Source organism: Diaphorina citri, unplaced genomic scaffold, assembly GCF_000475195.1.
Source record: "Diaphorina citri unplaced genomic scaffold, Diaci psyllid genome assembly version 1.1 scaffold38, whole genome shotgun sequence".
NCBI classification, from domain to species: Eukaryota; Metazoa; Arthropoda; class Insecta; order Hemiptera; family Psyllidae; genus Diaphorina; species Diaphorina citri.
The window spans coordinates 234659-258519 of record NW_007377475.1 but is presented as its reverse complement, the minus strand read 5'-3'; the positions used below and the strand labels follow the sequence as shown (position 1 = coordinate 258519).

Genomic DNA, 23861 nt, shown 5'->3' with positions numbered 1-23861 from the left:
TACATGCTATTATTATTTCTTGACTTGGCGGGGTGGAGCACTACCACACTCCTTAGTCAGATTCTCAAATAATTGAGAGTGAAACATGATCTATTCCTTGTCTTGGATTTGAACCCACAACCTTCAGATTGTACTAGACAAGCACTAGATCACTTAGTGACAAAGAGTACAAAGTGATAGAGGAAAGGTATTTTTCTTCACTTACCTCTGATTGTAACACCTAGAACAGTGGATATAGTTCAGTGGTAGGCTGGTAGGTAGGAAGTTTCTTCTCCTTGGGTTCAGCCTGTTTCTCGTCTTCTCCTTCTGCTTCCTCTTCTTCTACTTTATCTACAGGTTTTCCTCTCACTCTCCGCTTCGTAGTGTTCACATAGCGCAACGCTTCCTCTTCAATATGAACATCTCCGTTGGGAGCCACCTCCTCTCCTCCCTCTTCCTCCTCCTCGTCCTCATCTTGTGTTACTACAATCTGCAATTTCGAGTTAGAAAAATTAGATGAGCCACCTCCTCTCCTCCCTCTTCCTCCTCCTCGTCCTCATCTTGTGTTACTACAATCTGCAATTTCGAGTTAGAAAAATTAGATAGTGAGCAACCTCCTTGGCCGAGTGGGTAGGTATCACACTTGGCTTGCACGCAGGAGGCCCGGTTCCCGGCGGGGCCGAGGTTTTTTTCGGCTCTGTGCTTGGGGCCTTCGGGGTGTACTCAGCCTCGTGAGGACAATTGAGTAGCTACTTTAATCAAGTAGCGACCAGTGGCGACATTACCAGCGTAAAAAGATTATGGAAATATGGAAATTGATTACAAAGGAGGCAGGCACTCAATAATGTTATGATATCAAGGTAGGTATCACACTTGGCTTGCACGCAGGAGGCCCGGTTCCCGGCGGGGCCGAGGTTTTTTTCGGCTCTGTGCTTGGGGCCTTCGGGATGTACTCAGCCTCGTGAGGACAATTGAGTAGCTACTTTAATCAAGTAGCGACCAGTGGCGACATTAAGTACCAGTGTAAAAAGATTATTGAAATATGGAAATTGATTGCAAAGGAGGCACTTAGTAATGCTGTGCTGAGCAAACTGTCCGCAGGAATCAAATCAACTGGAGAAGATAGATGATACCAAAGAAAGATTCTAAAAGGAAAATGTATGAAAAGTTTATTTCTTATTTCTTCAAGTGGAATATGAAATACTTTTTGAATTTGAACATAAAAATTAAAAAAATGAAGAAAATGGGGGCTTAAAAACACGGAAAACACCAAAGTTCGTTAAAAATTCGAGGTTTTCGAGGAGCTAGAAGTTGGCTAGATTTTTGACATGGTTGCCAAGTTTCCACTGTTCCTCTCTCCTGGTAGCGGTGCCATTCACTTTTTTCTCTTCAAAATTAAGCTTGCCGTCCATTTTAAGTCCGTTCTTCTGCAGAGCTTTCACGAACATTTGCTTGAGCTTATCGTAATCAGGAGCTACTTCGAACTTGGTTGAAGCAATGTACTTGAACATCTCTACGAATACATCTGAAAAAATAAATAACAATCGTAATTTTGCATGGAATATGGGACTAGGAATGTAGATTTAGAAGCCACCAAGCCCGATTTTATTTTGTAGCGATAAAACATATGCCACATTAGTAAAAGTATTCGAGTACTTACAGAGATATGTTCAGAAAGTAATTTTATTGATGTGAATTTTTTGAAAAATTAGAGACTTACTGACCAACCTCAGTGGTGCAGTTGTTAAAGCGTTGGACTTTGAATCTGGAGGTTGGTGGTTCGAGTCCAGGTCAAGTCATAAAATTTATCTAGGTGTTATAATCGGGGAACGATATCTGTGACAAGCATTTAAATGATTAACACAATCGAAAATTCCTTTTTTTATAGGCTTACCAGGTACAGGTTCCTTGTAGTGGGTTGTAAAGAACTTGGCTGGATCTTTCAGGAGTTCTTCCTTCATTGCCAGGACTTTCTCCGGCTGCTGTTCATACGCTGTCCACGGCAGAGACCCCGTGTTCAAATGGAGCAGATTGTAGGCGAGGATTTCAATATCGCAGATACGGGATGTGGTCTTAGCGCCGCGATGAGCCACGAGGGAAGTGTAGATGAGCGTGCCTGTGGAATATAATAATAATAAATAATAGACTCTTGAGTGGAGGGTGACTACTAGGCGAGGTTAACGCCGGAGGCGTTCTCTACCACCTAACACTTAGAGCTCCATTATTAAGTGGTCAAATTCTCAAATAAATGAGGATAAAATTCCATGCCTTGGCTGAGATCGAACCCAAGACCTCCTGTTAACCAGGCGAGCGTCTTAGCCACTACGTCTTGAAAGAACACCAATCCAAGCAAGTTCATCGGAAAGAAGAGCAAGGTATGATAACTTTACTTGATAATTGACATTCAAATAAATACTGTGTGTTAAAAATCTGTGATTTTGAAGTGAAGCAACATTGTGTGTGGTTGTAACCGAGATGAGTAGGTAGGTAGATAATGGTCTGGGATGTGATATCAGGGTACTTGTGCAGAAGTCACGTCCGTGGAATATTGCTACCAAAGGAACTGGCACAAACAAGCAGTGACCAGTGTTATTATAGGGCAAGGTTAAATACAAAAAAGAGCTTTTCTTTTCCACGGACATGACTTCTGCATAATTACTGATATCAGATATCATGCTGCTGTCTGTTTGGGGATTTACCTACCAATGCAAGGCTTATAAAGCTAATTGAGGACCACATTGAAATCCTAGTGAAAAAAGTTGTAGCCACTACGCTACCGAGAATCGGTTATTACCAGGGGTTCAATGAACTATAGACCTTGCTAGGATAAATGCATGACATCCGATGGCCCAATGGCACTCGAACTAAGACCAGGCACTCAGTATCACATAGACTCAGTCAGGTCTACCTGATAGTGAGTGGCTGGCCTAATGATCCAAATATCATTGAAATCGAGCGAGAGTTATCGTAAAATAACCTACGAAAGTGTAGTAGGTAGATAGTGTGTCCTTCATCAGATGAGCGAGAAGAAAAACCAACACCTACTTATAGTAATATATTTAGGGGCTGCGTCAACATAAGAGCACCAGAAAGCCACCTGTTAAAATATTTGCAACCAAAATATGAAGGGTTTTTCTTCATGAATTTGCTTTTTTTCGATGGTGAGCATCGAACCCGGTACCTTCTGCATAAACAACTTTCTCAAGCTTAAACAACTCTCACCATTATGTGCACTTTTCTTCTCCACTATGTGGGCCTTGTGGTTATCATCGGTATCTTTGTACCTGCTGGCCAATCCGAAGTCTACAATATTGACAATAGCTTGAGAACTATCCACACCAAGTAACACATTGGCTGGTTTAAGATCTGCATGGACGTAGCCACAGTGATGAATATACTCCAATGAGTCTAGCTATAACAGGAGACAAAATATGCTGGTTAATGAAACCTACATTTTAAGGAGATATGCTATGGAAAAAATCTGATGTGAACATCACACGACTTTCCTTATCCTATTGAATGATGCTTGTTTTTATGTTCTATATTAACTGTACAACTAACCGTTTAGTCGGCTAAGCTGAAAACCGCCTTATCCTATTGAATGATGCTTATTTGATTGTTCTTTTACAATATCTCTAACCGTTTTGTCGCTATAGCTGAAAACCGCCACAAAAATCGGTCGAAATCTGTCCAAAAGCGGTCAAAATACCGCCAACCGCAGCACCCATCTCAACCAAACGTTTTGTGTTGCATTGGTCCATGTCATGTCTACAATCCCCTCCGTCATATCCCGGTAATGGTTTGGCTTGGGGTCTCACAGTGCTTATGATATCGTTCAACTGCTTCTCTAAGCCAGCAAGGATATCTTCACGGCGGATTTTTTGTCGTTCCGTTTGCTCATCACTTCAATCATGGCCGGGGTAGGAACGTCGAATGTTTCATCCAGACTATGGGCTATAGGTTGCGCTGTAGGGTGAGCTACAGGGGATGGAACTCGTGGCGTGGGCTGAGGTTCTGCCTCTTCTACCTCGTCAGGCTCGGGAATGATTGACAGTGGACGCACGACTGGTTTGGTCCTGAAAATTTTCAGACATTGAAAATTTGAGGTTGCCAGCCTGGGGTTAGCTTGGAGTGTAGCGCGTCTGCCTTATAAGCGCTAGTGAAATGTTCCTAAATCAGTCCCAAGAACAAGCCCCTGAAGTTTATCGCACGACTTTTGAAACATCCTGTACATTCCTTAACATTTATGTATTATGTGATGTTAATAAACCCATAAAATACATGAGACCTTCTTTAGACTGCTGGGATAAAGGGACTTGGTAATCTTATTCGAGCAGGATAAACAAGGTATATTCTATTCTACTTACTCTTTCTCTTTAGCATTCTTCCGCTTTTTCTTCTCTGTCCACCGCGCTAACCACTGCACCACTGAGATTGGTTCTTGACACATTTACGCCAACTGATCCCAATAAATTTGTTTAGACATGCCTTTCCCTTCGACTCTATTCTTTGTCACTGCTGGGATTCGAACTTCTCTCCCCTCGTTTACAAATCCAATCCCTTAGTCAACTTAACTGGGACTATGCGAGCGGAGATCGTTCTGGTTGTATCTAACAAACATAACGTGGAAGGGTTGAACATTGCGCGAAACGCCGGTATTCCCACCAAAGTATGTACATACAAACATACATTGATTCTGAGTAATAATCTTTCCCACAATATGAACCTATTTCACGGTGTTTAGAGGATTGAGGGGCTTAAAACCCCCTTTGGACGCCCAGAGATTTCTAGGTGTTCTTTTTTTTTCAATAAATCAATTTTTATTATTTTTAAAAAACATAGGTATGTAGGTATGCACTTACATATAAGCTTCACGTTGTAAACTTTAATGGCTATGGCTATAATCTCGATAATGATGCTCTGATGTTTTTTTTAAGATGCTTGATAAAAGTACTTAAAGAACTGTAACTGCTAAGGTCTTAAGGACGCCCAGTTCCTTGAAGGTGTTCTTTTTTTTTAATAAATCAATTTTTATTATTTTTAAAAAACATAGGTATGTAGGTATGCACTTACATAATATAAGCTTCACGTTGTAAACTTTAATGGCTATGGCTATAATCTCGATAATGATGCTCTGATGTTTTTTTAAGATGTTTGATAAAAGTACTTAAAGAACTGTAACTGCTAAGGTCTTATAGTCCGAAATCGAAAAGAGAAGAAAGGATAGGATAATATGAGAAAGCCAGCCGTTCTGAGAACGAATCTTATCTGTTTAGGATAAAACCCGCCTGATTAGTTAGCAGAACAAAAGACAAAACTCACAGTAGGTAACTGTCTGACGAGGAAAACTACCAAAGCACTAAAAATAAAAGCCCATTGGACACTTGTTGAAAAAAAGGGGAAGAAGAAGAAAGAGGATGAGGAGGAGGAGGAGGAGGAGAGGAGGAAGAAGAACAGGAGGAAATAGATGAAGACGAAAAAGGAGGAGAGGAGAAACAAACAAAGTGCTTGGGTAATTAAGAGGAAAGTTTAAAGCCAGCCGTTCTGAGAACGAATCTTATCTGTTTAGGATAAAACCCGCCTGATTAGTTAGCAGAACAAAAGACAAAACTCACAGTAACTGTCTGACGAGGAAAACTACCAAAGCACTAAAAATAAAAGCTCATTGGACACTTGTTGAAAAAAAGGGGAAGAAGAAAGAGGATGAGGAGGAGAGAAGGAAGAAGAAGAACAGGAGGGAATAGATGAAGACGAAAAGGGGAGAGGAGAAACAAACAAAGTGCTTGGGTAATTAATGATATATGAAAGTTTAAAGGTGTGAAGTTTTGCCGAGTGCAGGTGTTTCAAAGGCAACAGTTGGAACGCCGCGCAGATCAGGTGGTTAATACAAAAAACTACATGAAGCACATTATAAAAGACCCCAATGTGCGAGATGATAGATGCCGTAGATGTAAGGAGAAAGCTGAAACTATCCAGCATATTACATCGGGGTGTAGTGCAATGAGCCAGACCGAATACCTACACAGGCACAATCAAGTTGCTGCTATCATACATCAGAACATCAGCAGCAACTTGAAGCTCATAGATGAGAAAACACCTTATTACAAATATGAGCCACCACCAGTAATAGAAACGGCAAAATATACAGTGTACTACGACAGAACTATCATGACCGATAAGACCATCCCGAACAACAGACCAGATATCGTAGTACACGACAAAGAGCGCAGAATGGCATTACTGGTGGATATTGCGATTCCAAATACACATAATATGGAAAGCACTGTGGTAGAGAAAAACAGGAAATTTTTTTAAGAGGTTTGACAGAGGGAACTGTAACTGCTAAGGTCTGATCGTCCCGAAATCAAATAGAGAAGGAAGACAGGATAGGAGAAAGCCAGCCGTTCCGAGAACGAACCTTATCTCTTCAGGATAAAACCCGGGCGGGAATCGAACCCGCGGTCTAGCGCTTACAAGGCAGATGCGCTACCAACCAAGCTAACTAGGCTGGCTTTTACAAACTTTAGTTTTTATTTTCCTCCCAGGTATTATGCGGCGAGTTTGTGAACAGATGGCGAGGTAAACTGATCAACATTCATCCAGCATTACTACCACTGTTCAAAGGTATGCATGCACATCGGCAGGCTTTGGATGCGGGGGTGCGTGTCACGGGATGCACCGTGCATTTCGTGGAGGTAAGTTAAAAAATATGATATAAAATATATGTAGAGTAAAATCAAATCATCAATTCTTTGTGATAAAGCAGAGAGCTTCTTCACAACTTTAGTGGGTATCACATTACAAGTGCTTAATTCTCATCTACTCCTAAAAACAATCTTTTTACACTGGTAATGCCACCACTGGTCACTACTTCATTAAAGTAGCTACTCAATTATCCTCACAAGCACAAGTACACCCCGAACTCCAAGCACGGAGTCGAAAAAAAATCGACCCCGTGACTTAAAAAAGTGAAACTTAAATTAACCCTTTGTCACATTTCCTCCAGGAGAGCGTGGACGCGGGTGCAATCATTTGTCAAGAAAGTGTTCCTATTTATCCTCGAGATACGGAAGAGTCTCTGAGTGAACGAGTGAAGTCTGCTGAACACAAGGCTTACCCGCGAGCATTGGAGCTGGTGGCGACAGAAAGGGTTAAGCTTGATTTGGACTCGGGAAAACTCGTGTGGTCATGATGGGTTAACACTCGGTGTTTCCCGAGCTAACTGGACCTATATCCGAAATGGTAGGAAAATTCAGGGAGACTTCAAAAGGGCTATATAAGAAAGTCGGACCGAAAACAATACCGACTTTTCTATATTAAGTAGGTACGTGAGGTTTAGTGTGTGTACATTGTAAAATAGGACAGTAAAATAAGAGACTCTTTGTAAAAACGAGTAAAGAGTGAGTGAATTATAAAAAAAAGAACCTCTCTTTTCAGTGAACAACTCAAAAACACGACTCTTTGTTTAAGGACGACCTTAGAAGGTTTGCAGTCTGTAGGGACATATCAGGGAAAAAGAACAATAAATAACTAGTATGATTTTTTTGAATGTACAATATTTTTTCATAATTATTATTTTCAAATTTACGTGTTTTTATTGTAATAAATTAGTTACATTTTTCATATTTTTTTTTTTTATCTTGATTTTATTATTTATGTTTACTTAGTGTGACCTTTATTTGAACGAATTTCCCACATTCACAAAGTCCCCATTACTTTGAGCGTTTGACCACAATTCAGTGGCAGAGAATCCTTCAAGCACCCTTGCCTAGGTACCTTCCAATCAAAGGTCTCTTATTATGGCCTCAATCATGCCTCATACATTATCTTTGCCTACAGATCATATTTCACTCACAAACACCTGTATTTAGCATGATAAGATTGTCTTTTGAAGTGATTAAATGACACTTCTTTAGAAAATTTACAGGCTGACACAGTCATCCCCTACAAAAGATTTGTTGAAAGCCCATGTCCACCTGCAGGTTGCTCAAGTTTATCATAGATTTTTCAGAACAATCACTCTTTAGGTCAATTATCTTCTTTGGCAGCTGCTGCACTTGTGTTTTCATTGATACTTCCTTCATATGCAGTTTCCAGGGCAGCTGATATCAATCGCATGTCTTCCTCAATCACTTTGGCCCAGTTTTCCACATCACCAATTTCTTTCAAGGCACTGTTAAAATTGTCTACCAAGGAGAGCCACTGTTGAGTTTGTTTAGAGAAGGTGATTGCATTTGTGTGGAGTTGTTTTGCTTCAGCATCCAATTTCTTTTGATTTAAATAAGCTTGAGCAACTCTGGGGGAGAATAAGAAGATAATCTCAGTAAAATTTGTGTTCAACACAAAAGCAGAAAATTTCATAGGACCTTTTTTCTATAAGACCATTGATTTTTTTTTTTCAAGTGGGTACATTCTACAGTTTAAATTATGGATTAAAAGTAGATGAATACACTTACCCAACATTAAGATGATCCACAAGAGCTTGAGTTAGATCATTGGCAGCACTCAATGCTTCTTTTCTTCTCACCTCTGTAAAAAAAAGTACATTAATACCTATTTTAGTTTATTTTTTATCCTTGCAACTTTTTTCACTAGGATTTCAATGTGGTCCTCAATTAGCATTATAAGCCTCACATTGGTAGGTACTAGGTACATCCCCAAACAGACAGCAGCATGATATCTGATATCGGTAATTATGCAGAAGTCACATCCGTGGAAAAGAAAAGCTCCTTTTTGTATTTAACCTAACCCTATAATAACACTAATCACTGCCCTAATTGTGAAAACTCCTTCTTGTGTTTAACCTAACCCTATAATAACACTGGTCACTGCTTGTTTTTGCCAGTTCCTTTGGTAGCAATATTCCATGGACATGACTTCTGCACAAGTACCCTCACATCTTATCCCAGACCATTATCTACCTACTCATCTTGGTTACCACACACAATGTTGCTTCACTTCAAAATCACAGATTTATACCAGAATTAACACACAGTACCTATTTATTTGAATGTCAATTATCAAGTAAAGTTATCATACCTTGCTCTTCTTTCCGATGAACTTGCTTGGATTGGTGTTCTTTCAAGATGGATGATAGCATTATTCTGGTATCTCTTGGAAACAAATTTTACAGGAATTACAAAGCTACAGTAGTTTGTCTTTCATCACTGGAAATAAAGATAACATAAAATATTGTGAGAATGGTATTACAGGTAAGTACATAGGTACCAAAAGTTTCATTATTATTTTAGGTTCAAATCCCAGGCTGACTAGTGACACCAGTCCCTAGATCTCATGGTTACTCCTTAAGGAAGTAGGGAACTACCTAGGACCCAAAAAATTGGCAACTCAAAGTAAAAAAAATAAAAAAGTATAAGTACTGTTCTTGAAATAGAGTTTTTCAGTCAGACATGTCATGAGCAAGGGTACTTACATACTTACAATACAATATCATGAAGTCTGCTCTGCTCTAACTTGGCTAGTCATCTAGACGTTCGACGTTCACCCGTCCTGATTACAGATTTCCTTGACGTTGCTTAACTTCAAAGTTCTGTCTAGATTCCATTTCTTGATCCTTTTCTTCCTTTTTCCTTATCAAAATCTTTAATATCAAAAATTTTATTTACATTTTTTTGATAAGAGCGCTGTTGCCAATAACCACAGCCTCTCATGACTAAAAAAATCTGTAGGCTGAGGTCCTATTTTTTCAAGTTTTATCACCATTTCCCTCATTAAATAAATCCATTCAAATATGATTAACCATCAAATGAACATTTTTATGTTTCTATAGAACACAAAATTACAGCGCCGCAGGCAAAATTTTTGCGAGAAAATTTAAGTAGCCCCTTCAAGGTTGCATACTTTTTTTAATGACCAAAAATTCTTTTTCCATTTTTTAGGCTTTGAAAATTTCCCTTAGTTCCCTACAGACTGCAAACCTTCTAAGGTCGTCCTTAAACAAAGAGTCGTGTTTTTGAGTTGTTCACTGAAAAGAGAGGTTCTTTTTTTTATAATTCACTCACTCTTTACTCGTTTTTACAAAGAGTCTTTTATTTTACTGTCCTATTTTACAATGTACATTAAACCTCACGTACTTAATATAGGAAAGTCGGTAATGGTGAGAGTATTCTTCAAGCTAAACTCTTTGTGCTCATCCAGGAGTTTCTGCAAGTCCGATCCAAACTTGCTAATGATAATAAACCTGTAGGAGTTACCATTATGCTCTTGTTGACCTTTCATAGCATAGAATGTGGGCAATCCTAGGGTTTTCAATCCCTACAGACTGCAAACCTTCTAAGGTCGTCCTTAAACAAAGAGTCGTGTTTTTGAGTTGTTCACTGAAAAGAGAGGTTCTTTTTTTATAATTCACTCACTCTTTACTCGTTTTTACAAAGAGTCTCTTATTTTACTGTCCTATTTTACAATGTACACACACTAAACCTCACGTACCTACTTAATATAGAAAAGTCGGTATTGTTTTCGGTCCGACTTTCTTATATAGCCCTTTTGAAGTCTCCCTGAATTTTCCTACCATTTCGGATATAGGTCCAGTTAGCTCGGGAAACACCGAGTGTTAACCCATCATGACCACACGAGTTTTCCCGAGTCCAAATCAAGCTTAACCCTTTCTGTCGCCACCAGCTCCAATGCTCGCGGGTAAGCCTTGTGTATAATGGTACTATTGCATAAAGCATTTTTTTTTTTTTTTTTTTTTTTTAACAATACTTTCTTTATTTTATTTTGAACATTTTAAATACAATAAATCGTAAGTAGTTATCATAATGAATTGAACAATAGAGACAAAAAAGGACCATTTATATAGGTACCTAAATATAAGTTTGGTACTTTCAAAAGTTCTTAACAAGATATTTTTATTGGAATTTGATTGGGTAATCTCAACCTAAAGTTTAAAATTAGTTAAATTTCTTACACTATTTTTTATAGGTATATCTTTCATCTCAATGTGTGGCCCCAGCCATAATTAAAGTATACCAAGACCACAATCTGAAGTAAAATTGAAACTCAGATTATGGTGTCAGGCATCAGTCTGTTCACTATGTGATTTTCGAATGATTTGGCTAATTTCAATATCTTGTGGTCTTACCAATGAAGATCCTATGGTGAGAGTATTCTTCAAGCTAAACTCTTTGTGCTCATCCAGGAGTTTCTGCAAGTCGGATCCAAACTTGCTAATGATAATAAACCGGTAGGAGTTACCATTATGCTCTTGTTGACCTTTCATAGCATAGAATGTGGGCAATCCTAGGGTTTTCAGAAGCCTTGTGTTCAGCAGACTTCACTCGTTCACTCAGAGACTCTTCCGTATCTCGAGGATAAATAGGAACACTTTCTTGACAAATGATTGCACCCGCGTCCACGCTCTCCTGGAGGAAATGTGACAAAGGGTTAATTTAAGTTTCACTTTTTTAAGTCACGGGGTCGATTTTTTTTCGACTCCGTGCTTGGAGTTCGGGGTGTACTTGTGCTTGTGAGGATAATTGAGTAGCTACTTTAATGAAGTAGTGACCAGTGGTGGCATTACCAGTGTAAAAAGATTGTTTTTAGGAGTAGATGAGAATTAAGCACTTGTAATGTGATACCCACTAAAGTTGTGAAGAAGCTCTCTGCTTTATCACAAAGAATTGATGATTTGATTTTACTCTACATATATTTTATATCATATTTTTTAACTTACCTCCACGAAATGCACGGTGCATCCCGTGACACGCACCCCCGCATCCAAAGCCTGCCGATGTGCATGCATACCTTTGAACAGTGGTAGTAATGCTGGATGAATGTTGATCAGTTTACCTCGCCATCTGTTCACAAACTCGCCGCATAATACCTGGAAGGAAAATAAAAACTAAAGTTTGTACTTGAACTGGTGTATTCAACATGCTAAGGACTACAACAGAAAAGGCCAATCGGCCTACATTGAAAGAGTGGACAAATTCAGTTCTCGCCTGTGGTTGTATGAATTCAGTATTCATACTCAACAGTCCTTTTGAACTGGTGTATTCAACATGCTAAGGACTACAACAGAAAAGGCCAATCGGCCTACATTGAAAGAGTGGACAAATTCAGTTCTCGCCTATGGTTGTATGAATTCAGTATTCATACTCAACAGTCCTTCACCTTTTCACACCGTCAATCTGTTCCTGATGACCCCTTGCTTTATCGTTTTTTCCTCTCTCAGGTTGAAATCAACAATTTCGCGGAAGCCATGGAATCTCTCATGAACCCCTACATCCCGATGGTAGTCAAAACGCGAATGGTGCAAAGGAAACGAGTAGCTGTTCTCATATCTGGCACAGGGACCAACTTGAAATCACTCCTAGAGGCGACCAGTAATCGGAGCGACATCATGCGAGCGGAGATCGTTCTGGTTGTATCTAACAAACATAACGTGGAAGGGTTGAACATTGCGCGAAACGCCGGTATTCCCACCAAAGTGAGTACATACAAACATACATTGATTCTGAGTAATAGTCTTCAGGTTATGCAGAAGGTGGGAGCCAAGTACAGCGACATCGCTCCGTTCAGTCAAGATGGTAAGCGTTGAGTTTTAAACGTGCTATTACACTGGGGCAAGATCTTTGCGGAGTGGGGCCCGAGGGTTCAAACAGTGATGAACCAGGGGGTGGATGTTCCAAATTTTCCGAGTCTTGCCTACTAAAGGAGAAAAATGAAGCTCAAGCCCCCCCTCCCCTAAATACAGCCCTGCACTGAGGCAACAACATGTATCAATTTCGGGCATTGTTAGCCACCTGTACACCATATAATGATCTAGGCTTATCTTTCGGGAAATTTTGTCATTTCCCCATGGGGTAGTCTAGAAAAAAATACCTTAATATCACAGAGGAAGCATAACAATCTACCTGAGATGTCCACCTTGCTTCTTTCTTCTCTGCTCACAAAAAGGTGAATTATAAAAAAAAGAACCTCTCTTTTCAGTGAACAACTCAAAAACACGACTCTTTGTTTAAGGACGACCTTAGAAGGTTTGCAGTCTGTAGGGACATATCAGGGAAAAAGAACAATAAATAACTAGTATGATTTTTTTGAATGTACAATATTTTTTCATAATTATTATTTTCAAATTTACGTGTTTTTATTGTAATAAATTAGTTACATTTTTCATATTTTTTTTTTTTATCTTGATTTTATTATTTATGTTTACTTAGTGTGACCTTTATTTGAACGAATTTCCCACATTCACAAAGTCCCCATTACTTTGAGCGTTTGACCACAATTCAGTGGCAGAGAATCCTTCAAGCACCCTTGCCTAGGTACCTTCCAATCAAAGGTCTCTTATTATGGCCTCAATCATGCCTCATACATTATCTTTGCCTACAGATCATATTTCACTCACAAACACCTGTATTTAGCATGATAAGATTGTCTTTTGAAGTGATTAAATGACACTTCTTTAGAAAATTTACAGGCTGACACAGTCATCTCCTACAAAAGATTTGTTGAAAGCCCATGTCCACCTGTAGGTTGCTCAATAATAATAATAATAATAATAATAATAATAATAATAATAATAATAATAATAATAATAATAATAATAATAATTTTCAGGAACAGTTTTCTTCTGTGTTCATTCATTCAATTTCGCGATGATCGGATTTCCGCTCCGTTATCAGAGTTCCCTATATGACCTATATCACCTTAGTGCCCAAGCTTTTCAGAGGAAAATCGACTTGAATTTTCAATACAGTCTTTTGATCAACTTACCTAATGAGAGACAAGTTTAGAGTAATCGGGTGTGTAAGATGATATTGCTAGGTTCAAACACTGCTGGGTGTGCTGGTCGCGATCGATTTGAAATCAACCCGCGATCAACCGGTGGGGCAGCCCTGCTATCCTCTTGGAAAAAGCTAATGTTTCTTATATGACTTCTATTTGACAGGTGGAGAAACGGCCGAGCTACCCGGCCTCTATCAGCCAGGAGATTACGATCTGGCCGGGTTTGCTGTGGGGGCCGTGGAGAAGGCCTCTCTTCTGCCCAAGGTCAAAGATGTGGCCGCCGGGGATGTGGTGATAGCGCTGCCATCTAGCGGTATCCATAGCAACGGCTTCAGTCTGGTGAGGAAGGTTATGCATAGAAGCCAAAAAAAGCTTTGTGAAAGTCACTCATAACATCCTACCATTGTGATTGTTTCCTTAGGTTCTGTGTTTCACGGACGGAAAGACGGTAAAAGTGATGCCCCCCTCTCAGGATCACAAGAGAAAATACAACAACGACAAGGGCCCAAACACGGGGGGTATGGGGGCCTACTGTCCCTGCGACATCTTGACGGAGGCCCAGAAGAAGGAGATCCATGATACCATTCTCATGAGGGTCATCAAGAAAATGATCGCAGAAGGAACTCCGTTTGTGGGTGAGAAAAAAAGAGGGTTCACAGAGGGGACGGTGACTGCTAAGGTCTTTTCGTCCCGAAATCGAAGAGAGAAGGAAGACAACCCAGAAGAAGGAGATCCATGATACCATTCTCATGAGGGTCATCAAGAAAATGATCGCAGAAGGAACTCCGTTTGTGGGTGAGAAAAAGAAGAGGTTTGACAGAGGGAACTGTGACTGCTAAGGTCTTTTCGTCCCGAAATCGAAGAGAGAAGGAAGACAGGATAGGAGCCAGGCGAGAACTGAATTTGTCCACTCTTTCAATGTAGGCCGATTGGCCTTTTCTGTTGTAGTCCTTAGCATGTTGAATACACCAGTTCACAACCGATCATTGACCAAAAATTGGACCTTTTTCCACTCCCGAGGATACCTAATACATGTTGGTTAACCCTGAAACTAAAAAACAGTAAACCTTGACCTTGGTGGCTTACCTGTTCCTCATCATTCCACTCGCGAGGCTCCACCACACCGACTTGTATCCCCTGCACCATGGACTGCACGATATGCTGATGCTGCGGACTCACTATCAGCACCGCTCCGATCCCGCAGTTGAAAGTCCTCAGCATCTCGCCTTCACTGACACCTCCCATCGCCGCGAGCCACCCGAACACGGGCTGGATTTTCCACGCTTTGGCGTTCAGACGGACTTTGACCTTCTTGGACAGGACGCGCGGGATGTTCTCAACTAGACCGCCACCAGTGATGTGGGCGAAGGCTTTGACACGCCCCGCCTTGAGTGATGGCAGGACGCGGGAGACGTAGATAGATGTGGGCGTGAGGAGCTCCTCCCCGAATGATTTACCTGTAGAGAAGCGACTTTTAGGACTGTTTGCCCCTACACCTAAGCCTCAGAGTGGGATTTTTGTGAGCAGATAAGAAAGAAGCAAGGTGAACATCTCAGGTAGATTGTTATGCTTTCTCTGTGATATTAAGGTATTGTTTTCTAGACTACCCCATGGGGAAATGACGGAAAATTTGAAACATCCACACCCGGTCAATCACTGTTTGAACCCTCGGGCCCCACTCCGCAAAGATCTTGCCCCACGTCAATTATCAAGTAAAGTTATCATACCTTGCTCTTCTTTCCGATGAACTTGCTTGGATTGGTGTTCTTTCAAGATGGATGATAGCATGATTCTGGTTTCTTTTGGGAACAAATTTCACAGGAATTACAAAGCTACAGTAGTTTGTCTTTCATCACTGGAAATAAAGATAACATAAAATTTAATATCGTGAGAATGGTATTACAGGTAGGTACATAGGTACCAAAAGTTTCATTATTTTAGGTTCAAAAGTTTCATTATTACCTATTTTAGGTTTAAATCCCAGGCTGACTAGTGACATCAGTCCCTAGATCTCATGGTTACTCCTTAAGGAAGTAGGGAACTAACTAGGACCCAAAAAATTGGCAACTCAAAGTAAAAAAAAAAATGTATACTATTCTTGAAATAGAGTTTTTCAGTCAGACATGTCATGAGCAAAGGGTACTTACAATATATTATATCATGAAGTCTGCTCTGCTCTAACTTGGCTAGTCATCTAGACGTTCACCCGTCCAGATAACAGACTTCCTTGACGTTGCTTAACTTCAAAGTTCTGTCTAGATTCCATTTCTTGATCCTTTTCTTCCTTTTTCCTTATCAAAATCTTCAATTTTATTTACATTTTGATAAGAGCGCTGTTGCCAATAACCACAGCCTCTCATGACTAAAAAAATCTGTAGGCTGAGGTCCTATTTTTTCAAGTTTTATCATCATTTCCCTCATTAAATAAATCCATTCAAATATGATTAACCATCAAATGAACATTTTTATGATTAATTATTAATTATTTACATGTACCCATTTTTTAACGGTACAGAAAAAATATTTAAAACAAAATAAAATTGTCCTTAAAAATCTAGTAGCTTAGTGGAAACTTGGCAACCATGTCAAAAATCTAGCCAACTAGCTCTAGCTCCTCGTCCTCCTCGAAAACCTCGAATTTTTAACGAACTTTGGTGTTTAGGTGTTTTCCGTGTTTTGAAGCCCCCATTTTCTTCATTTTTTATGTTCAAATTCAAAAGGTATTTCATAATCTACTTGAAGAAATAAGAAATCAACTTTTCATACATTTTCCTTTTAGAATCTTTCTTTGGTATCATCTATCTTCTCCAGTTGATTTGATTCCTGCGGACAGTTTGCTCAGAGGAATCAGATTCATCTTCTTGAAGTCACCACTTTCCTACCTACCAGCCTACCACTGAACTTTAACCACTGTTCTAGGTGTTACAATCAGAGGTAAGCAAGTGAAGAAAAATACCTTTCCTCTATCACTTTGTACTCTTTGTCACTGAGTGATCTAGTGCTTTTCTAGTACAATCTGAAGGTTGTGGGTTCAAACCCAAGACAAGGAATAGATCATGTTTCACTCTCAATTATTTGAGAATCTGAGATCTGACAAAGGTGTGTGGTAGTGCTCCACCCCGCCAAGTCAAGACATAATAATAGTATGTAAGCTCAAGTACTGGTGTGTAGAATAATGTAGAATTCTGTTATCTCATTTGAGTTAGAAGGGTTGCTGATAGTGCATACATTCTTGTTAGGTACCTATTTGCTACAAAAAACATAAATTTTCTGTGTGGTCATCTGGCTATCACCACATCCCCGGCGGCCACATCTTTGACCTTGGGCAGAAGAGAGGCCTTCTCCACGGCCCCCACAGCAAACCCGGCCAGATCGTAATCTCCTGGCTGATAGAGGCCGGGTAGCTCGGCCGTTTCTCCACCTGTCAAATAGAAGTCATATAAGAAACATTAGCTTTTTCCAAGAGGATAGCAGGGCTGCCCAACCGGTTGATCGCTGGTTGATTTCAAATCGATCGCGACCAGCACACCCAGCAGTGTTTGAAGCTAGCAATATCATCTTACAATTACTCTAAACTTGTCTCTCATTAGGTAAGTTGATCAAAAGACTATTGAAATTTCAAGTCGATTTTCCTCTGAAAAGCTTGGGCACTAAGGTGATATAGGTCATATAGGGAACTCTGATAACGGAGCGAAAATCCTATCATCGCGAAATTGAATGAACACAGAAGAAAAATTTTCCTGAAAATTATTATTAGATATTATTTATTTATCTATTTATTGAAAAGAGAAAGAGGACAGGATAGGAGAAAGGCAGCCGTTCCGAGAACTATCCTTATCTGTTCAGGATAAATTTTATTAGATATTTTAGTAGACAACTTACTCGTGTCACGTTATTCTGGACGGATTCAAACAAAGTGGTTTGAAATCCAATTGAAACTTGGTTTGTTCAGAACAATTTCCTACAGGGAGAGGAGCCTTCATCCTCGCCCCTCAATACTTACCAACTAATGCACATCCAGCCAGGGAACAGCCCTGGGCAATACCCTCCACCACAGCAGTACCCACGTTCACATCCAGCTGTCCTGTGGCAAAGTAGTCGAGGAAGAACAAGGGTTCTGCCCCATGGGCCAGGATGTCGTTGACACACATGGCTACGAGATCAATCCCAATAGTGGTGTGCAGGTTGCATTTGTTGGCGATCTGGGAGGGGGCAGCAAAGGGTCAAGGTGTAAAGGCGTGTTCGAACATAGTCGACCGGCCGTCGATCGATGAGGTGAATCTATGTTATCGAGGCAGTGTGGACGGTTAACATCGATTAACGGTCGTCTGTGTGGACACTGGACACACTTTAAGGTAAAATTTATGTCCAATTCAAGATATTTTTGGATCCTAGTTTGAATACCTACATACAGCCTGAGCGATTTAGATATCACCCAAACAGCATGGAATGCTGAAAAACCCTATCCTATTTTTGTTGGATGGAAAAGAGTGCTCTCTATCTACATATCTATTTACCTAACGAAATCAATCAAAATTTAAATGCCTTAAACATAAATGCTTGCGACAAAAAATGTCCTTCCTCTGTAGGAAAGACATTTGTGTGTAACTTGACAGACCTATACTGCCATCCTCCAGATCCGAAGTTTACCGCGTTAACCACTAAGGCCGGGGGCCACAAAGTGAGTTTAAACTCCAGTTTATCTCTCGGATTAAGTAATCTGATTGGTTAATCCGAGAGTTAAACTTAAACCGAGTTTAAACTCACTTTGTGGCCCCGGACCTATAGATACCGCTGACGTCTTTTCCTTACCTTAACTTTGGTACCAACTCCGTCTGTACCCGATACCAAAACTGGTTCCTTATATTGGGCTGCTTTCAAATCGAACAGAGCTCCGAAATCTCCTATGTCTCCAATAACGCCTTTCCTAGTGGTCATATTGACGCATGGCTTGATGCCTTTGATGAGAGCATTGCCCGCGACAATATCCACTCCACTCTCCTTGTAACTGAGATGACCTTTGGATAGGAGTGATCTGTGGACGAAAATAAATCATAGGTATGTTTTTTTATACACAAAAAGCCCACTCCGAGGTTAGGTGTAGGGACAAACAGCCCTACAGGACGGGTTAAGCTTCTACGAATATACGACAGATATTTATGTCATTGGGAGCCCCTTTCCCCGACTGAGATCTACAACTCAAATTTCTACATATAACAAAACGCCTTAAGTTAAAGTCCGCCTCGGACCGGAATCGAACCCGCGACCTAGCGCTTACAAATCAGGCGCCCTACCCTCCAAGCTAACTAGACTGGCTTTGCTGTCGCTCAACTTCTAATGTTCCCTTGAGAGCTTGACATGAGCCCGAATTGGTTCTAATTTGTATGAATGCCGTGTTATTACTTATGTATGCAATGTGCAATAGAGAAAATATTAGTGGAGATGTCTGATTTACCATAATGAAACAAATGAAAGAAATCGTTTGGTGGAGATGTAAGATTTACCTACCATAGACGACTGGCTTTGTCCTGCCTCGGTGGTGTAGTGGTCAAGGCGCTCGCCTGGTAAACAGGAGGGCGTGGGTTCAATCCCAGCCGAGGTATGGAATTTTATCCTCAATATAATTTGAGAATTTGACCACACTAATAGTAGTAGCCTACTGCTGGAGTAAAGGGACTTTTCAGTTTTATGCGAGCAGTATAAATAAGCACTATTATTATTTTTATTATCCTATCCTCCTCTCTTCGCTTTTGGGGTGATAAGTTCAAGTATAAGTGTAAGCAAGCGCGGCCGCTTTGGTGGGTCCAAAACACGGGATACCGTGACTCGTGAGGACATCCGTGATCCCGTTTGCCAGAGGGTCTTCCGGTCCAATCACCACGAGGTTGATTTCGTTCTCCCGACTCCACTCAGCAACGGCGGTGAAATTTTTCAAGTCGATGGACACGTTTTCCACTTTGGACACGAAGCTGGCTCCAATGTTACCTGGCGCGATGTAGATCTTGCTTACCTGCGAAAAGAAAAGAGAAGTTTGAACACACCCCATGAGCAGCAGTGCAAATAGTTCTAATCTAAAATGGACGCGGCACACAAGGGATCAAGAAGAAACCGCCTTACCCCATAAGCATAAAACTGACGTTCTGTAGTTTTGTAGACTACAGGCCCGTTCTCACATATCGCTCGGAAAAAATCGTGTCGTGTGTAATAGAAACACTCTCATTTAAATTACATTCCCTGCAAGGACATTTTGTGTCGTTCGGTGGGGGAAAAAATCGTGTCGTGTGTAGTGGGAACACTCTCATTTAAAGTACATTGCCTACAGGACATTCGGAAAAAAATCGGATGAATCTCAGGACAAATGGGAGCGGGTCTTAAACATAATAGGTAATAATTATGTAGGTATTACTTTTATAGGTACCTACCTATAACCTATAAAAATACTTGCTACATTTTGCTACTTACTTTGTCAGACTGAGCCAACTTCCAAGCAAAGGCATGCTCTCTGCCACCACTTCCAATAATGAGAACTTTGTTGCATTGACTACTCATCTCTGTGCTCTTTCTGTCAGATTCTGGAATAAGAAATAATAATAATAAAAAACTAGTAGGTATAAGTATAGCTTCGCTATACTGTAGTAATAGAAAGTAAAATATAGGTAATGATCTAATATATTATATATAATGTATATAAAATAGAAAGTAAAAATATGTATCCGACCGTAAAAATCATAGAAATGTTTCCACAGAGCTGAAAAAAATCGACCTCGCCGTGAATCGAGCCCGGGACTTCCGGAGTGCAAGCCTAGTGTGATACCCATTCGGCAACGGAGGCTGTAGTATCGAGTATTTTCGAACCTCCTTGGAAAAATCTAGCCTAATCTCGTGCTAGATTTTTAAAGATGGCGTCACACTTGTAGGCTGTGGTCTCAGAGGGACGAATCGAGCGCCAAATTTTGAAATTATTTAGCACAAAATTCAAAATTTTCAGAAGGTAAACATTTTTGGTCTGAACTCTGGTAACTCTGGTTACTGAACTGAATACTGATTTCTGATTTGGGTCTCCTGTCGAGAGATTACTAAGATCAGAGTTGTTTAAAGCGACCCCTGTAGCTGTTTAGTTTGGGGTCATGGTTTTTTAGCTTGGTTCCGTCTAACCCCAAGGCACTTCTTTTAGAATTTATTATCTAAACCCTGTTCAGTTTCCAGTTATCATACTTTGAATGTTCCAAGTAGAATGAAAAGGTGAGTAGAGATTAGAGATAACACTGTGTTTGTTTCTATTAACCTACATGGACACAAGATCCAAATGTCAAGTCTCTTTGGTTCAAATCCTTATATGTACATAAGTGTGACATTTTGGTGTTTAATTATAATGAAAACTGTTCACAAATTTTTATTTACTTTGTCAATAATGCAATATTTTTCATCAATTTTATAACTAGCAGTCTATTGTATCAAAGTTTTGTTTCTTTTTAACAACAGTCAAGTGAAAAAGATTCAACTCCCAGGGCGGACTTGATTGTAATGAATTAAATCAACCTTGGGACTGGGATTTCGCATCTAGAGAGAATTTAGGTGAAAATAATGAGAGAAGAGCATTTCACAGGTGCGCCGTTTATATATCCTACCTCGGTGGTGTAGTGGTCAAGGCGCTCGCCTGGTAAACAGGAGGGCGTGGGTTCAATCCCAGCCGAGGTATGGAATTTTATCCTCAATATAATTTGAGAATTTGACCACACTAATAGTAGTACCCTACTGCTGGAGTAAAGGGACTTTTCAGTCTTATGCGAGCAGTATAAATAAGCACTATTATTATTTTTATTATCCTATCCTCCTCTCTTCGCTTTTGGGATGATAAGTGTAAGCAGTGCTTTATTTAGACTGTCAGCTTAGAAAAAGAAGAGGGAAACGAAAGAAAAGGAGAAAAACGATAAGAACTCGGTAGTTAAAATTCCCTCTATCAAGCAAACCAACCTCAGTGGTGTAGTGGGTAGCACAGTGGACTTCGGATCTGGAGGTTGGTGGTTCGAGTCCAAGTCAAGTTATAAAATTTAGCGTAGTGCATTAGCAGGGAACGACATTTGTGATAAGCATTTATGCCCAACACAATTAAAATTCGTTCCCTCTATCAAGCATAAAAAAAACGAGTCCCCAATATCAGTCCTATAGTGCAATATCAGTCCTTACCTTGCTATTCCCTTGTGTGCAATATCAGTCCTATAGTGCGATCCTCGGAACTGTATACGGCCACAGGCCAATGTTGCTTTGGCAGCGGCTAAGGCCAGTTCTGATTCCAAGGCCACGGTAATAAGTACGCGGCCTCCGGCGGTCACTGTGCCCTCTGAACTTTCCTCTGCACCGCTGTAGAATATTAGGTGGCGGGGGAGATGCGAAACTTCGGACAAACCTGGGAAAGAGACCAATCTCGTATAATTATGTTTTATACCTAATAGGAATTACCTATGTATCTATCAAGCGTGCCGAGAGACGCGCGAACGTCAAGAGTTCGAAGCGCCGCTCGGCCTATATTAACACGAAACAGAGGTATGTATACGTTGTTCGAACTAATTAAATAAAATAAAAATTGACCATTGTACAGTGTTGAAAAATCTGTAGTACATCATCGAACCTTGCCATACAAACACCTTTAGAAATCTTCAGAAAATAACCGATTTACACTGTAAGAGTAAAAGGCGTCTTCTGATGGTTTCAAAGGAGTAAATATGAAGCCTGAGGGGGTAAATATAGCCCTGTAAACAGGTGCCCTCACTGTGCCCTCTGAACTTTCCTCTGCACCGCTGTAGAATATTAGGTGGCGGGGGAGATGCGAAACTTCGGACAAACCTGGGAAAGAAACCAATCTCGTATAATTATGTTTTATACCTAATAGGAATTCTGTATCTATCAAGCGTGCCGAGAGACGCGCGAACGTCAAGAGTTCGAAGCGCCGCTCGGCCTATATTAACACGAAACAGAGTTACCTACATCGTTTTTCGGCATTTTCACCTCAACTTTTCTCCCACTTCCCTTCAATGTGTATACGTTGTTCAAACTAATTAAATAAAATAAAAAAATTGACCATTGTACAGTGTTGAAAAATCTGTAGTACCTACATCATCGAACCTTGCCATACAAACATCTTTAGAAATCTTCATAAAATAAGTCCTTTGAAATGTTTTTTCCGTGAAATTCATGAGAGCGGCACCTGTTTACAGGGCCATATTTACCCTCTCGGGCTTCATATTTACTCCTTTGAAACCATCAGAAGGCGCCTTTTTTTACTCTTACAGTGTAAAGCGCTTATTAAAAAAAGGCGCCTTCTGATGATTTCAAAGGAGTAAATATGAAGCCCGAGGGGGTAAATATGGCCCTGTAAACAGGTGCCGCTCTCACGAAATCCACGAAAAATCATTTCAAAGGAAAAGCACAAGTCCTCATGATGGTTGACTGCGGTTCTGGACAGGCCAAGTAATTTTGGCTACAGACCATCAACCCCCTTCGGAGACCGCTAATCATTTCAAAGGAAAAGCACAAGTCCTCATGATGGTTGACTGCGGTTCTGGACAGGCCAAGTAATTTTGGCTACAGACCATCAACCCTATTCGGTGCAGGTAGACCGCTACAACAACAACAACAACAACAACAACAACAATTCCCCTACCGTAGATAACATCTCCTTTGCTAAGGGACTCCGGATATCCTTGACTGGCCATGACCACACCCACTGCGAATGTGTCTGCTTGCCATTCTATCTTGAGCGATGATAGTGAACCGTCAATACACGCCTGAAATTGATGGAACAGGTAGTAGGATTAGACAGTGCTTCTATATCAAAGGTTAAAAATAAATGAATCACCCAATTTTACCTTCTATTACTACAGTTATAGCTAAGCTATACTAGTAATGAGGAAGTTTTTTTTTGGTAATGAGTGTTTCACCACCGTTTTCATTTCGTTTCACATTGAAACAACTGCTACATTAGACTAAATGTTAGCTCGAAGCAATCACCCTAGTTAGGGCTGACTGAGAGGACGACGAACAACGCCGACCCCGTCTGTACACGGGAAAAGGCGAAGAAAAAGAAGAAAAAAAAAAAGAAAAAAAAAAACTGAAATTGAACTTGAGAAGTT

The 23861-nt window shown here is 40.3% G+C and overlaps 4 protein-coding genes across 7 annotated transcripts in view; 1 reads left to right on the top strand and 3 right to left on the bottom strand.

Annotated features, from left to right (window-relative positions):
• Positions 1 to 220: 220 nt before the first annotated feature.
• On the bottom strand, positions 221 to 4429 carry LOC108252842 (serine/threonine-protein kinase VRK1-like). The gene is made up of 6 exons (XM_017445624.2): positions 4347 to 4429; positions 3833 to 4055; positions 3202 to 3391; positions 1874 to 2095; positions 1308 to 1504; positions 221 to 469 (listed from the first exon to the last, which is right to left on the bottom strand). Exons 1-6 carry the CDS (start codon positions 4427 to 4429, stop codon positions 221 to 223), a joined length of 1164 nt encoding a protein of 387 aa, XP_017301113.2.
• Positions 4430 to 6501: 2072 nt separating this feature from the next.
• LOC113468912 (trifunctional purine biosynthetic protein adenosine-3-like) lies at positions 6502 to 13457 on the top strand. 2 transcript variants are annotated; one of them, XR_003392498.1, is made up of 3 exons: positions 6502 to 6674; positions 6986 to 7383; positions 12901 to 13457. XR_003392498.1 is itself a non-coding variant. In XM_026826210.1 (2 exons), exons 1-2 carry the CDS (start codon positions 6606 to 6608, stop codon positions 7169 to 7171), a joined length of 255 nt encoding a protein of 84 aa, XP_026682011.1. In that variant the 5' UTR covers positions 6502 to 6605; the 3' UTR covers positions 7172 to 7960. The 2 variants fall into 2 exon arrangements, 1 of the variants encoding a protein (XP_026682011.1); XM_026826210.1 differs by lacking the exon at positions 12901 to 13457 and having other exon boundaries at positions 6986 to 7960.
• LOC103512719 (biogenesis of lysosome-related organelles complex 1 subunit 1) lies at positions 7685 to 16035 on the bottom strand. 3 transcript variants are annotated; one of them, XM_026826198.1, is made up of 4 exons: positions 15879 to 16035; positions 9019 to 9146; positions 8436 to 8508; positions 7685 to 8275 (listed from the first exon to the last, which is right to left on the bottom strand). In XM_026826198.1, the coding sequence occupies exons 2-4, from the start codon at positions 9077 to 9079 to the stop codon at positions 8008 to 8010; spliced, it is 402 nt and encodes a 133-aa protein (XP_026681999.1). In that variant the 5' UTR covers positions 9080 to 9146; positions 15879 to 16035; the 3' UTR covers positions 7685 to 8007. The 3 variants fall into 3 exon arrangements, with proteins under 3 accessions (XP_026681999.1, XP_008475721.1, XP_008475729.1); XM_008477499.2 differs by lacking the exon at positions 15879 to 16035 and adding an exon at positions 9413 to 9591; XM_008477507.2 differs by lacking the exon at positions 15879 to 16035 and adding an exon at positions 9421 to 9591.
• The window catches only part of LOC103512854 (trifunctional purine biosynthetic protein adenosine-3), a 134090-nt gene continuing 120647 nt past the window's right edge, over positions 10419 to 23861 (bottom strand). Inside the window, exons 11-21 of the mRNA XM_026826137.1 lie at positions 21919 to 22138; positions 18544 to 18766; positions 17735 to 17933; positions 17025 to 17152; positions 16382 to 16463; positions 15459 to 15530; positions 14686 to 15221; positions 13942 to 14067; positions 11675 to 11824; positions 11259 to 11363; positions 10419 to 10641 (exon numbers count right to left, since the gene is read on the bottom strand). Of these exons, the coding sequence (XP_026681938.1) occupies positions 10561 to 10641; positions 11259 to 11363; positions 11675 to 11824; positions 13942 to 14067; positions 14686 to 15221; positions 15459 to 15530; positions 16382 to 16463; positions 17025 to 17152; positions 17735 to 17933; positions 18544 to 18766; positions 21919 to 22138 (1922 nt within the window). The 3' untranslated portion in view covers positions 10419 to 10560. The remainder of the gene's footprint in view (positions 10642 to 11258; positions 11364 to 11674; positions 11825 to 13941; positions 14068 to 14685; positions 15222 to 15458; positions 15531 to 16381; positions 16464 to 17024; positions 17153 to 17734; positions 17934 to 18543; positions 18767 to 21918; positions 22139 to 23861) is intronic.